At 37.6% G+C, this 13,874-nt stretch overlaps 1 protein-coding gene across 1 annotated transcript in view; it reads right to left on the minus strand.

Annotated features, from left to right (window-relative positions):
• The window catches only part of capn5a (calpain 5a), a 32,450-nt gene that overhangs the window by 17,239 nt on the left and 1,337 nt on the right, over nt 1–13,874 (minus strand). The window contains exons 2-3 of the mRNA XM_081372444.1: nt 12,025–12,197; nt 5,155–5,286 (exon numbers count right to left, since the gene is read on the minus strand). Coding sequence (XP_081228570.1) covers nt 5,155–5,286; nt 12,025–12,189 — 297 coding nt within the window. The 5' untranslated portion in view covers nt 12,190–12,197. The remainder of the gene's footprint in view (nt 1–5,154; nt 5,287–12,024; nt 12,198–13,874) is intronic.

Consider the following 13,874-nt stretch of genomic DNA (forward strand, 5'->3'; position numbering starts at 1 on the left):
CTCAGGAGGAAACAACTTGTCAAGCAGAGACAGAACTCACAACAAGGAGGGATTCTAGTGCTCAGCGTACTGTATCCGCGTAAGGTGCATTACTGCAAGCGCTGCGGTGTGACAGCGACAGGCAGGACGTCCCATGAGGCTCTTTAATGAGAATTACGTGGAGCGACACCGACGGATGACGTACGACTGTAATCTCTTGAGTAAACGGAAGTTCTTTAAAAAAAAATTTTTCCAAGCATTTGGATCTGGAAAACTGTAACGCATGGAAACAAACAAGTCATCTCGTGGGATCTGATGTTTGTCCACGACTGTGCATCGTGTGTGGACACAAATGAAAATAGAGCAAGCCAAGGTGATAACCCCAAGTCTCCAATTAGTCACAAGCCATCAATGCGATCTCATTCAATCTAAGCAAGGCTCGTCCTAATAATGCATCATTTTCTCAGTAAGCACATCCCATGGCTCAATTTGTAAGGATTACAGTGTACCTGCAGACACCGTGTAATGAGGAAAGATCACATTATGTGAGAAATGATGACCTTACATTATAGAGGAGTCACTGGAACACTGTAAATAAAACAGTAACAAGAAAACCTTGAGCAGAGTTGAGGGTTTTTTCATGATGCACAAGTTTCATAAAACGCAAACAAACATGACATTTATTACTTGATAGTAGGGATGCACAATACTGAAAAAAAAATGCGATATGCGATAACTCATTAAATAATGCGATATTCAATATGCGATACGATAATGCTGTAAAGTGTGTAAAATAAACTTAAATTATCTTTAAAATATATTTAAAATTATATAACCTACATATGGGTTTCACATTATTTTTGTGACAAGAAAACATCCCTACAACTTCTGAAAGTGAACAGCAGTGTTTTACTGTAGCATAGGAAGTGTTATTTTAACATCAGTGTAAACCACGGGGTTCAGGGTTTCAGGTAGGCCAACATTAGGTTTATTTAACAACAGAAACTGAAAAATCAAATGTAAAAAAAAAAAAACTGCTTAGTTTTCACTGTATGAATTAAATATATACTGATTCTTATTAAAGCTACAAAAGTTATTCAGCCAAGAGCTGTGAGTGATTTTGTCTTTTTTTCATGACCCGTTATTGCAAGCAAGCTGTTGCGATATGCATATTGCGATATATACATATGCGATATTTCGATAATTTCAATTTATTGTGCAGCCCTACTTGTTAGACAGACAAACGTTCAAAATAGTGTGCCATTCTAACATTGCATTCATGCCATGTCTGATTGTTTTGTTAATATTGCAAAAATGGCCTGTGAAACTTTTGGAAACATCAGTAAAAATGTGTTAAAAACTACAACGATGTTGTTAATGTTAACTAAAACTCAAACTAATAAAAGTCAAAAAGGCTGCAATAAAATATAAATATTAGATTAAAACTTAAAACAATAATTAGAAATGTTGCCTTGGCAACTAACTGAAATTAAGCATGAACTAAAATTACTAAAACTGATTACAAAAATTAATTTAAGCTAAATAGAAATTTAAAAAAACTAAACAAAATCAACTAAAACTTAAAATAATAATTAAAATGAAACTGAAAAATCTAAAATAAATTCTAAATTATAATCAAAATATTAATAAATACAATAATATAATATTTCTCTTCTCTCTTCAGCCCTTAGCAAACACTTGGACGGGATTTATCCCAAAGCCAATATGCTTTTTGTACAAATTTTGTACAATGGTTTTCCAGTCTTGGCGGTTAAGGGCTTTATATTTGGCATCAGGGAGGCAGAGTCGTTTGTTTTTAAGGTCAGCCTTGATCTGTTTTGTCCAGGTTTTCTTGGGTGCCATTTATTGAACCTTCCAGTTCGCAGGCCGCTGCCACCATAGTCATCGGTAGACGTCGTTCATTCATTCTGCATACGTGACCGAAGCACAGCACCCTGCGCTTTTGGATTTCTTCGTCGACTGTTGGCTGATTCCCACACCTCAGTCTGATGGTGTCATGTCGAAGCCGGTCACAAATACTAGACACCTAGTATTCATCGCAGACAACACATTTGGAACACTAAATCTGCTTTTAGCAGCGTCCATGTTTCAGATCCCTATAATAATACTGATATGATAAGAATTTTTATTTTGACCATGACATTATGCTTTCTCCATACGCACCATTCGACCATAATCTAGACCAATTCTGCTGTGGACTTCTGTCGTTGACGCCCCTGTCTTTTCCTGCACCAGCGAGCCAAGGTACTTGAATTCACTAACTACACTCACCTAAAGGATTATCAGGAACACCATACTAATACTGTGTTTGAACCCCTTTCGCCTTCAGAACTGCCTTAATTCTACGTGGCATTGATTCAACAAGGTGCTGAAAGCATTCTTTAGAAATGTTGGCCCATATTGATAGGATAGCATCTTGCAGTTGATGGAGATTTGTGGGATGCACATCCAGGGCACGAAGCTCCTGTTCCACCACATCCCAAAGATGCTCTATTGGGTTGAGATCTGGTGACTGTGGGGGCCATTTTAGGGCAGTGAACTCATTGTCATGTTCAAGAAACCAATTTGAAATGATTCGAGCTTTGTGACATGGTGCATTATCCTGCTGGAAGTAGCCATCAGAGGATGGGTACATGGTGGTCATAAAGACATTAACATGGTCAGAAACAATGCTCAGGTAGGCCGTGGCATTTAAACAATGCCCAATTGGCACTAAGGAGCCTAAAGTGTGCCAAGAAAACATCCCCCACACCATTACACCACCACCACCAGCCTGCACAGTGGTAACAAGGCATGATGGATCCATGTTTTCATTCTGTTTATGCCAAATTCTGACTCTACCATCTGAATGTCTCAACAGAAATCGAGACTCATCAGACCAGGCAACATTTTTCCAGTCTTCAACTGTCCAATTTTGGTGAGCTTGTGTAAATTGTAGCCTCTTTTTCCTATTTGTAGTGGAGATGAGTGGTACCCGGTGGGGTCTTCTGCTGTTGTAGCCCATCCGCCTCAAGGTTGTGCGTGTTGTGGCTTCACAAATGCTTTGCTGCATACCTCGGTTGTAACGAGTGGTTATTTCAGTCAAAGTTGCTCTTCTATCAGCTTGAATCAGACGGCCCATTCTCCTCTGACCTCTAGCATCAACAAGGCATTTTCGCCCACAGGACTGCCGCATACTGGATGTTTTTTCCTTTTCACACCATTCTTTGTAAACCCTAGAAATGGTTGTGCGTGAAAATCCCAGTAACTGAGCAGATTGTGAAATACTCAGACCTGCCCGTCTGGTACCAACAACCATGCCACGCTCAAAATTGCTTAAATCACTTTTCTTTCCCATTCTGACATTCAGTTTGGAGTTCAGGAGATCGTCTTGACCAGGACCACACCCCTAAATGCATTGAAGCAACTGCCATGTGATTGGTTGATTAGATAATTACATTAATGAGAAATTGAACAGGTGTTCCTAATAATCCTTTAGGTGAGTGTAGTTCGATTTGGATGCCATTAAGGTAGACAGCGACTTGTGAACCATCTGTTGTCATGACTTTAGTTTTGTCAATATTGATGGTTGATCCATACGGTTTGGCTGTACTGGCGATATCGTAAGAATATCAGTGACATCTTCATCAACATTTGCGAATATGGCACTATCATCAGCGAACATTAGATTGGTTATAACGTCAACATCTCCAAACTGGACACCCGTCCTGCCCTGGAAAGCTTTCCTCATGATCGAGTCGATAACAGTAATGGTGAAACCACACAACATTGCCGAACTCCAGATCGAACAGGAAACTCATCCGAGAGCTCACTGTGGATGCGGACGCACATATAGAATATAAAAAATACAAAAATATCAATCAGTTATGTTTTGCATTATATGGCATAATGTTGTGCATCACAGGCCATCATTTATCAACAGAAGTGTGTTTATGAATTTATGCAGTCATTTTTGTTATGAAAATTTAGATTTTCTTTTGAATAAAGCCAAAAACATTTTGTAATGAAAAATTACAATTTAATTATTCTAGCAAATAATTAATAGTTTGTGGGCAGTCAGAGAATTGGCCCACTTCGAGCACTAGCACAGGCTCTATATAACTCATATGATATTTCCCACATCTTCTGACTAGTATATCCTGCTTATCAGTGAACTCATTCTTACAAGAGGGAATATTAACTTGCATGGACATTTAACTTATTCATTAACCAAACTAATGATAAGGAGGTGGGCGTTGAGATGAACCACTGATATCGACGATTACAGAGCAGTTGTTCAAATCCTTAAAAACATATCACAGTAACCATCAATCCAGACAAAATACCATACACTCTTAAAAATAAAGTTTGTTTTCTTGCATCTACGATTCCATGAAGAACCTTTCACATCCATGGACATTTTCCATTCCACGAAAGGTCCTTCATAGTGGAAAAGGTCCTTTAAATTATTATGATGTTCTTCACACTTGGTTCTTTTAAGAACCGTTCCCTGAAAGGTTTTATGGGGAACCAAAAATGTTTTTTCAATGGCATCGCTGCAAAAACCCACCCTTCTGGAACCTTTAGTTTTAAGCGTATAGTTACAAACAATCATTCAGAATAGCAAAGTGTAAACTGAATGGCCATAAGAATTCATTAGTCCCATCTGCATTAAATAGCAACAAGATTTGATTATCTTTGTCATGTATGTATATATACACACATGCAGTTAAGCCTGAAACAACATTTTCTATAGTACAATAAAGTATACTGTACCTCACCTTACCTTATCTTAGTTACTAGAGTTATTTTAGTTCAAATAAACGTGGTTAATTGGTATTAGCGATCACTGTCATCAAAACAAGAAATTCAAATAAATAAACATTCGGCAAGGGTTCTTGCATTCTGTCAGTGCTATAGTTTGAATGTATGCGGATTTAGCAGGCGCTTTTATCCAAAGCGACTTACATTGCTTTCAAGATATACATTTGATCAATTCATGCATTCTCCAGGAATCGAACCCGAAATTCGAATCGAATCGAAACAAATTTTTTTTCTAACAATATTTCAATATCTCACACTACATTTTAAGACACCATGTCAAGTTAAAAGAGATCGGTAACTATGGTATTCAGGCATGTTTTTAGCATGGGAACAAAAATGACATGAACTCACCTTCTGCCACAGAGCTTCTCTGGAGGCCAGACTGGAACACGCTGCCACAAACCAGCAGTTTCCCAGCTGCCCCTGGTTCAGGTCATGGGCACTAATTCCATTCACAAACAAGTGTGGGTCTTCACAGAGCTCCTGTTATAGAGAGACAAAGAGATTCCCATGATTCAGTGCTCCATATTCACACATACAACAGAGTCCAGTTACAGAAGGAACACAGCCGCAGGGCAGCGTGTTTTTATTAAAAAGAAAACCGAGCACCTGTAATTCAACCAGCCATGTTTTTCTGTTCTTGGTTGACCTGTTTAGTGTCATTGAGGCACAACAACTTTGAGTACTGCTGAAATGGCATTTCGTTCATCCTAAGACTAACTAACTACACCCACTTATAAGATTAGTTTAAGGTTAGTTTTTTTTCCTGAAACGCAAAAAACAAGTTGAAGCTTCATTTATCTAAAGGTGTTGATGCCAACAAAGGAGAAACTTTAAAGGGATAGTTCAACCAAAAATGAAAATTCGGTCATCATTTACTCACCCTCAAGCTGTTCCAAAGCTATATGAATTAATTTATTCTGCTGAGCACAAAAAAATATATATATTTTAAAGTATGTTGGTAACCAAACAGTCAATATGCCCCATTGACTAGTATTGATAATACTAGCAGGGTTTTTCCTACATTGAAAATTTTTTGGCGGCCGCCAAAACGATTTTTTGTCCCGCCAAAGCCTTATTTGATCTGTAATTGGGTTTTGTGAGTGAAGCAGGCTACTGACGGAGTGACGGAGAGAACGATCACAGCGCCCCACCCCCGCGCGCGCACTCTCCGTCTTCTTTGCTCTCTCCCTCGCATCAAAATCAACTGATCCTAAAGGTCGGAAGACCGAATCCATGTTTCACGTGGTGTATTCGGAGAATATTTTTGCTGAATTAGCACTGGGTGTGAATTGCAGTCAAAAAAAAGTTGCCTTATCTTCTCTTACAACTTGTGACAAGCATTCTGCACATGCAGCTGACATAACTTTAAATAAACGCAAAAAATCTATCCAGTTTGAAGTGGTTTAGGGTTTTTGATCGTGGATGATTATAATGTCTCCACGATCTGCTTTTAAAGAAATATCGTAGAATCGTGCATTATATCTGTTCTGGCGCCTCTGTCCCTGTATTTTTTTTTACAGTCTATGGTCCCAACATACTGAACAACGCGACGTATATTCACATAAAATGTTAACGCAGCGGAACGGAACGGGACACTGCAGTTCATAATTTGCATGTGCTTTAATGCCTTGTCGGTTAAACATTTAGGCTAATTCGCGTGCTGATGCACTGTTACGTGTGAGTTCCTCAGCGCGTACATGTGAAGCTCACATACACTAAAAGCCTGTCTACCAGCGCCTGGATACTTGACTAAGTTATCTTTCGAGTCTTATTGTGCTTATACTGTTAAATACACACAAGGTTTACATAAACAAAGTCGGTTATGTCTAAAGTGAAAGCAAACTTGAGAAAATTGAGAGAAAATCTGCTTGTCAAATGCGTGTATAGTAGACGCGTCGCGCACAACTCTTAAAGAGACAGTAGTTATAGTAAACACGCTGCCGCTTGTCCTTAAAGGGATAGTTCACCCAAAAATAAAAATTATCTCATAGTTTACGCACTCTAATGTTATTCCAATCCTCTATTAATTTCCTTCTAATATTTTTCTAATATTAATATTTTGAAAAATGTGGCTATCCAAACAGTAGCTGGTCCCCATTGACTTCCATAGGAGAAAAATATACTATACTATACTATACTAAATATACTACCCTTTTTTTAATTTGTATATTAAGTTGTGTATGTGTAATGTGTATCTTTGATCTTAATTTTTAATAACAAAGAAAATAATGACAAATATTTTTATCTTCGCCCCTGTCTGCCTTTTTTTATTTTGTTATTTTGTTACCTAAGGCTTTGTTTTTAAAATATGGACATTAGTTTGGCTGTAATGCTAAGTCACAAAATAGTAAAACCAACATAAAAAGAATCGTGATAAAATTGTGAATCGTGATTTCCCTGAAAAAAATCGTGATATGATATTTTTGCCATATCGCCCACCATCTTTCAAAACAATGAAAGCCAGTCGTGGAAAAATCACAGCTTTTTTTGCAAAGAGGGCAAGAAAGGATGACAGTGAGAGTGACAGGTAATATCTGTGTCTGATAATTGCAGTCTATATATAATTTGGAAGAGGTTTAAAATTGAATTATCAGCCACAGTCTGGAAGAAAATGGCCCCCAAAATAAATAAAATAAAAGAATGAACAACCAAATATTAACAACGAGGAACAAAAGAAACAAACGTCAAGGTATAGATATAAAATAAGTTGTAATCGCTTTCTTTTACTATCTAGCCTGACAGTGATCGTTTTTTTCCTGAATAAATAGGTTAAGAAAAAAATCACAAACTGTTTCTTTGTATTTATTTTAAATTTAACATGTATTGTCAATATTGGGCTTGCGGATCATGTGGGTACTAGGGTACTCTTTGCTGTGTGTGGATGACCATGTCGGTCAGCCACCACCGAAGACCAATTTTGACCCAGGAAAAACCCTGACTAGTATGGAAATACTAGTATGGGGGAAAAAAAAATACTATGACAGTCAATAGGGTCCATCAACTGTTTAGTTACTGACATTCTTATATTCAAAATATTCATACAGGTTTGGAACAACTTGAGGGTGAGTAAATGATGACAGAATTTCCATTTTTGGGTGAACTATCCCTTTAAGGGTTCCCTACGATTTTCCACTAGTTATTACAATGGTAATATTTTATTGGTGTTTATATTATGTGCCTAATATATGCCTAAATAAATAATATATTTAAACAAATTATATTATTATGCTATTTATACATATAAACACAATATAATTTTTTGCCTTTTTTTGTAGCCCTATAAACAACAAACATAGCGAATCTGAAGCTCTAATAAATGCATTTTAAACTCCAATTGCATAAATAATCATAAAATAAATAGCATAAAACAGAGAAAAATCACAATTCAATTTTCCCTTAAGCATTCTTTCTCCCTTCCCGGCTTAACAGAACAGATAGTATCATTTCAGATGCTTAAGAAAACAACAGCTGCAGTGAGGAAGAGCTGCTTCATGTGACATTCATGAGTGAAGGTCTGTATTCGCCACCGGCTGCTTCGACAAACAGTATAAACGGTGCAGTTCATGACACAGGAGGTCTTCAGTGGACGGATGATTGTATTGCACTTGTTCAACTGCATTGCACTCACATGCCCGAACAGAACACCGTAATTCATGATGGACGGTGAAAAAGGGAGTGTCCTGAAGCAATGCTCCCTAAACGCAAACACACTGCTCTGTGTGTGTGACCGACTGTTTAGTGGTATTTGCAACTGCTCATTCTTAGCATTAAACTTTGAGGTGTAACGTTTGTATTTCTGACATGAATGATTCCTCAAATCATGCGCTTTGCTGAGGAGAGTCACTGTTACTTTACTAAGTCATCAGAAGCACCATTTTGATATAACAGGATGATAAAACAGGTAGAAAAAAAACAAAACAATAAATCACATATGAACCAGAGCCAAATCTACAGATCAAAATCAGTGAGCAAACAAGGTTACATTAGCCGCTCACTAGCTAAAACAACCTTTAAGCTTGTCTAACATTGACAATCCATTCAGTGGATTACTTCAAACCTCATGCATATTTAACTAGTAAATGGAATGCCAAAATGACTTTTCCCACAGCCTTTAATGGACTGGGTCTTTTAGGCTTGTTTTTGTGTGATGAGATTTAGCTAATTGCTGCTGTGAAGACACTGAAAACAGTAGGGAAGGTAAGAAAAAAAGAGACAATACATTTCATATAGTACTATTAAGAAATTGAGCAAAATTTATCTTAAAGACCTTTTATTTATAGGCTTTTGCTTAAATTTTGCTTATCTATGAATTACTGAGTTTGTGAATTGATAATATGCACTACTGTTCAAAATTTGGGGTTAGTACGATTTTCTTTTCTGGAAAGACATTAATGCTTTTATTCAGCAAGGATGTATTAAATTCACCAAAAGTGACAGTAAATACATTTATAAAGTTTCAAAAGTAAAAATATTCTGAAAATTCTGCTTTGCATCAAAGGAATAAATTACATTTTAAAATACATTCAAACACAAAACAGTTATAATATTATAATATAATTTCACAGTATTACTGAATTTTTGATCAAATAAAAGCTGCCTTAGTGAGCAGAAGAGAGATCTTTCAAAAAAATCTTACTGACCCCAAACTAGAATGGTAGCGTTCTAAATATTGCACATAAAAACAGATTTTATCAACGACTTTAAGCCACCCATTTATGGCACTGTTTATCTACATACATCCTGGTTCAGATTTATTTATATGCTGAAAAAACAGATTAATTTATCACACAGCATGACAGCTACAGGAAATTATTCCTGTACACAAACCTTTACTCAGGCACATTTCTAAACAATAACTATTATAATCTTTGGCTAAATATAATATTCAGAACAGAGTCGAGCAGGGGACTGCATGTAGAGGTTATTGTTTTAACTACAAACACATTAATCTGGCATCAGTTTAAATGCGTAAGTTACAAGTGGTGTACAGTTACACAAGATCTACGGCCAGAAGAGCCACACCTTCCATAAGCACAGAGCTCAAACATGATTAATGACTACATCCAGGTTATTTAGGAGACCGGTTTAATCTAAGCAGCCATAACTGATTAAAGTGTATTAAGAGTTACTAAAGGCCACTAATTATCAAGTCTTTCGATACATTCTGTAGTAATTAGTGTTGTTTGCTAACAATTCCTTTTAAGGGATTTCGATGAAGCCCCTCCTTCTGAAATACGAAATGTGCTGTGATTGGTTAGCTGACCCAGTGTTTTGTGATTGGCAGTTGTTCAGGAAATGTCCTGCCCCTCCTTAACTGCGAGTTCTTCTCTAGTGTAAATATAAAGAACTAAGGATGGCGTCAATTTCAAACCAATTCGAGCACGATTCAGATCCTGACAATGTTAACGATCAAGAGGACAGTGCAGAATGGATTTCACAGGACGTTTCAGAGTGGTATGTTTTTTAATTTTCTTATACTTTATAGATACGATTAGCCTGGTTAAAACCAGACCCTTCTCAGTTGAAACTGAGTGAAGGGTCTGGGGAAGCTATGTAGACGAATCATTTCCAAAGGGGCGCCACCAACCGACGTAGCTCAGCTTGATTGACAGGTGATCTGACCAATCATACTTCGCCATCCGCCATTTTGTCCGACAAAGCAGTCAGGAGAGTAGATTAACATAGGAGGATTTGAACTTGAAAAACGGAGTGTACTGACGCCTTTCCGTGGTTAAAACAACATTCCTTCTTATGTTTGTTCATGTTTATTTGAGGCTATAAATTGACTAGAAGGAAGAGATGATCGGTTCACAAGAACAGCTTTAACTGATGCTCTACAGCGATCTGTCACGGCACATTAAAGAGCAACAAAACTGTATTTATTGTTTAAATTTCTTTTAAAAAAATTACCAAATTTGAAAGCTGAGACTTTGTTTAATATGTTTAATATCAAACGTAACCGAAAAGTAGCCTGCTCTGTCCTGTCTGTCAGCGTGTTGTCAGTCTCCTCTCTGCTCCACAATGTATTTTTCACTGCGTGAGAACTCCTTCAGCGTCGCTGCGCTGTCGTCATCATGTAAATCCCTCCCCAAACGTTTCTGATTGGTGCCGCGATTTCGGGCGGCACAGTAATGAGTTTGAATGGGCTCTTCTCCAGACTATCCTGAAGAGAGAATTGAAATTCGCCGGAAGTAGTCTGGGTTTTCCCAGGCTAAGATACGATATTATCCACCATTTAATGTTGATATTTGTCGGAAAATGAAGGTAATACAAACAGTAATCGATTGCAAAATCATGGCTAATTTTCCTAAGGAGTGGTGAACAGCCTTACAAAAGTGAGAGCTTACAAAAGCAACAGAAAACAAGCTGTTCTCCAAAAAATGTGCAGCGCACAGATAAACGCTTGGGTTTTAATGTTCAGGAACAGTGTTTAAAAATAAATTAACCACTCTACGTTCTTCAGCTTTGAGAAAGTCAAACAAATGAGTTTTGGAAATGTGGAAAAAACAGTGTCTCTGTCTTCTCTAATGCCGAGTTCACACTGCACGATTTTAAGCCCGATTTTCGCTCGCCGACAGGTTTTGGGATATCGCCGACAAATGCCCGATATCATAGGCAAATCGGTGCTCGTTCACATGAGTGACAATCACGCAGTGTGAATTATCAAAGATGCGATCTGAGATTCAAAACACTGCTGTGTGAATGTGTTCTGACTGAAAACTACATCGGCGATGACCTACAGCCAATGAGAGAGCAAGATACAGGACTGCGGGATGTTCGGGGAGGAGTTATAGACCATAATATCAGTATTTTAATAGGTATATTTACAATTATATCAAACAGCAAAGCACAAACATTTGCTTGACCAGCAGCAACAGCAGCACATTGCAAAATTATTTATTTACCCCCTCCTGTCGCCGATCCATCGTGCAGTGTGAACACAGCAGCAACTGAATGCTACCCCATATAGTCACGCAGTGTGAAAAGAACAGTGACCCGACTACTTTGAAAATCATGCAGTGTGAACTCGGCATAATGCAGCTCAACCAGGCCTCGTCCCTTTTTTGCGCATTCAGTGGGCGGGGATTATTTAAATGAGTAACATTGTGACTTCATAAGATCCGGAAAAATCGTGTTGCAGTCGAAACGCGCTATTCATTGTAGTTCTTGAAAAGGGGACTCTTGAAAAGGGAAAACAGGTAACAAGGTTCTTTATACCTTTGGTCTCTTCCAGGTGACTTTTCCAATGCGGTTTCCATGATAGAAGAGCGACTGGTCTACCGGGAGGAAGAGTGGGTCTTCAAACAGAGTCCTGTTCTGCAGGCACTGTTTCCTCAGGGCTGAAAACTGCTGCCCTTCAAACGGCTTCACTGACGAGAACATCCTGCAATCTGGAACGACACACAGACACAAGATCAGAATGCAGGAATGTTCTGACGGCGCTGCTGGGATTACTTTACTGCAATATCTTCTACATAATGTTTTCAGAGGAAATAGGCTAGTAATTCAGAACAAGAACCGAGTTATGAGTGTCATTTATAAATCATCCCATAAGGCTAATGTAGAAACACTGTTCTGGATGCGTTTCTCTGGCGTGAGTAACTTTCAACACAGTTTGACGCTCAGCATACAATGCAAATCTCTGGAAAAAGAACACAAACATGAAAACCCAGAAGCTTGGACATTCTCCCAAACATATAATTTTGTGTAAAAGACAATAATATGGGTTAATGGCATATACTGCATATCACCATATTTCCCCCAGTGTATTAATCACAGTACAAGACAATTGTTTTGTATTACAAGTTTTCTGATTTGTTATGTTTAAATATGCAAATGAGCTAATCTAATTAAATACTCAATAGCATAAATGTCCAGCACAGAAATCTGAACACTGGAGTTAAAGTGTTTTTTTACAGGGTTGTGTTTTTTTAATCACTCTATAAATCAGAAAATACTTTCAGAAAAGAAAAATAAATCATGTTGTTAGGAATAGAATGTTAAATACATATCAGGTGAATGATACATGAACAAACCCTTCTGTAAAAACCTTCAGAGTAAATAGAAATACACCTGTAAAGTATGGTGTATGTTAAGCTGCTGAAGTAGAGATTTCGGTCTCAAAAATTACGGCCATTAAATATATGGGTTAAATGAAATCTACAAATGCAAATAGATAAAGTGTAATAAAACAAACACTTAAATGTGTATTATGGATGTTTTCTTTCCACTAGTCTGAAAGAAGACACGTTATGGAAGAGAAATCTTAGGCCTCTGGGTTTGGCCTGTAATGTCTCGCCTCAAGAATATGGGTTTGGAATGACATGGCAGGAACTATTCCTAATGTAAAACTGTTTAACATTCATGCAGAATAAGGATCAGTCACATGATCAGTGAAACATGAGTCAGTGTCACACTGTCAAACCAGAACAGCCAAAAAGGGGAAAAAAAATGTTTGATAAACACTATTGGCCCCTCCTTTAGTTTACTGTATGGTTCTGCTTTTTATCACTCAGGGGTTGTCCTGCAGGATCTGCAAACACTCACATCACCACACAGCCGTAAAACTATTACACACGACTGTGAGAGAGGAAAGATCGATACGAAGCACAGATTAATCTGTTTAAGACACCATACACCCATCTAGACTGGAACCACACCATCCAATTGACAGCACAAATGATCCTAGTTTCTGAAGACAAACACAATATAAATCCCTTTCACAACACATGGCTCTTCATTCTCGACTATCAGGATCATGAGAATGAGTCAGCGATGGTGTGTTTTTAAAGAGGGTGTGTCTTCAACTGGTGACATATTTATTTGGGTAGTTTGAAAGGCCTCAGAAAGTACCTGGACACTTAAAATGCAATTAAAAAATATCATATCAAATTATGTTATCTTGCTCTAATGCTCAAGGATCTTTTCTCTTAATATTTCAAGATGAACATTTACTGTTAAATCATGTTCAATCGTGAAAATCAAATATGATCCATCAGGCTTCTGAGGAACGTTTATTTGTCCATCTCTCAATCATATTGCATTGCATTATATGTTTTGCCCCTACA

The sequence above is a fragment of the Scardinius erythrophthalmus genome (assembly GCF_964197995.2).
Source record: "Scardinius erythrophthalmus genome assembly, chromosome: 8".
In the NCBI taxonomy this organism is placed as follows: Eukaryota; Metazoa; Chordata; class Actinopteri; order Cypriniformes; family Leuciscidae; genus Scardinius; species Scardinius erythrophthalmus.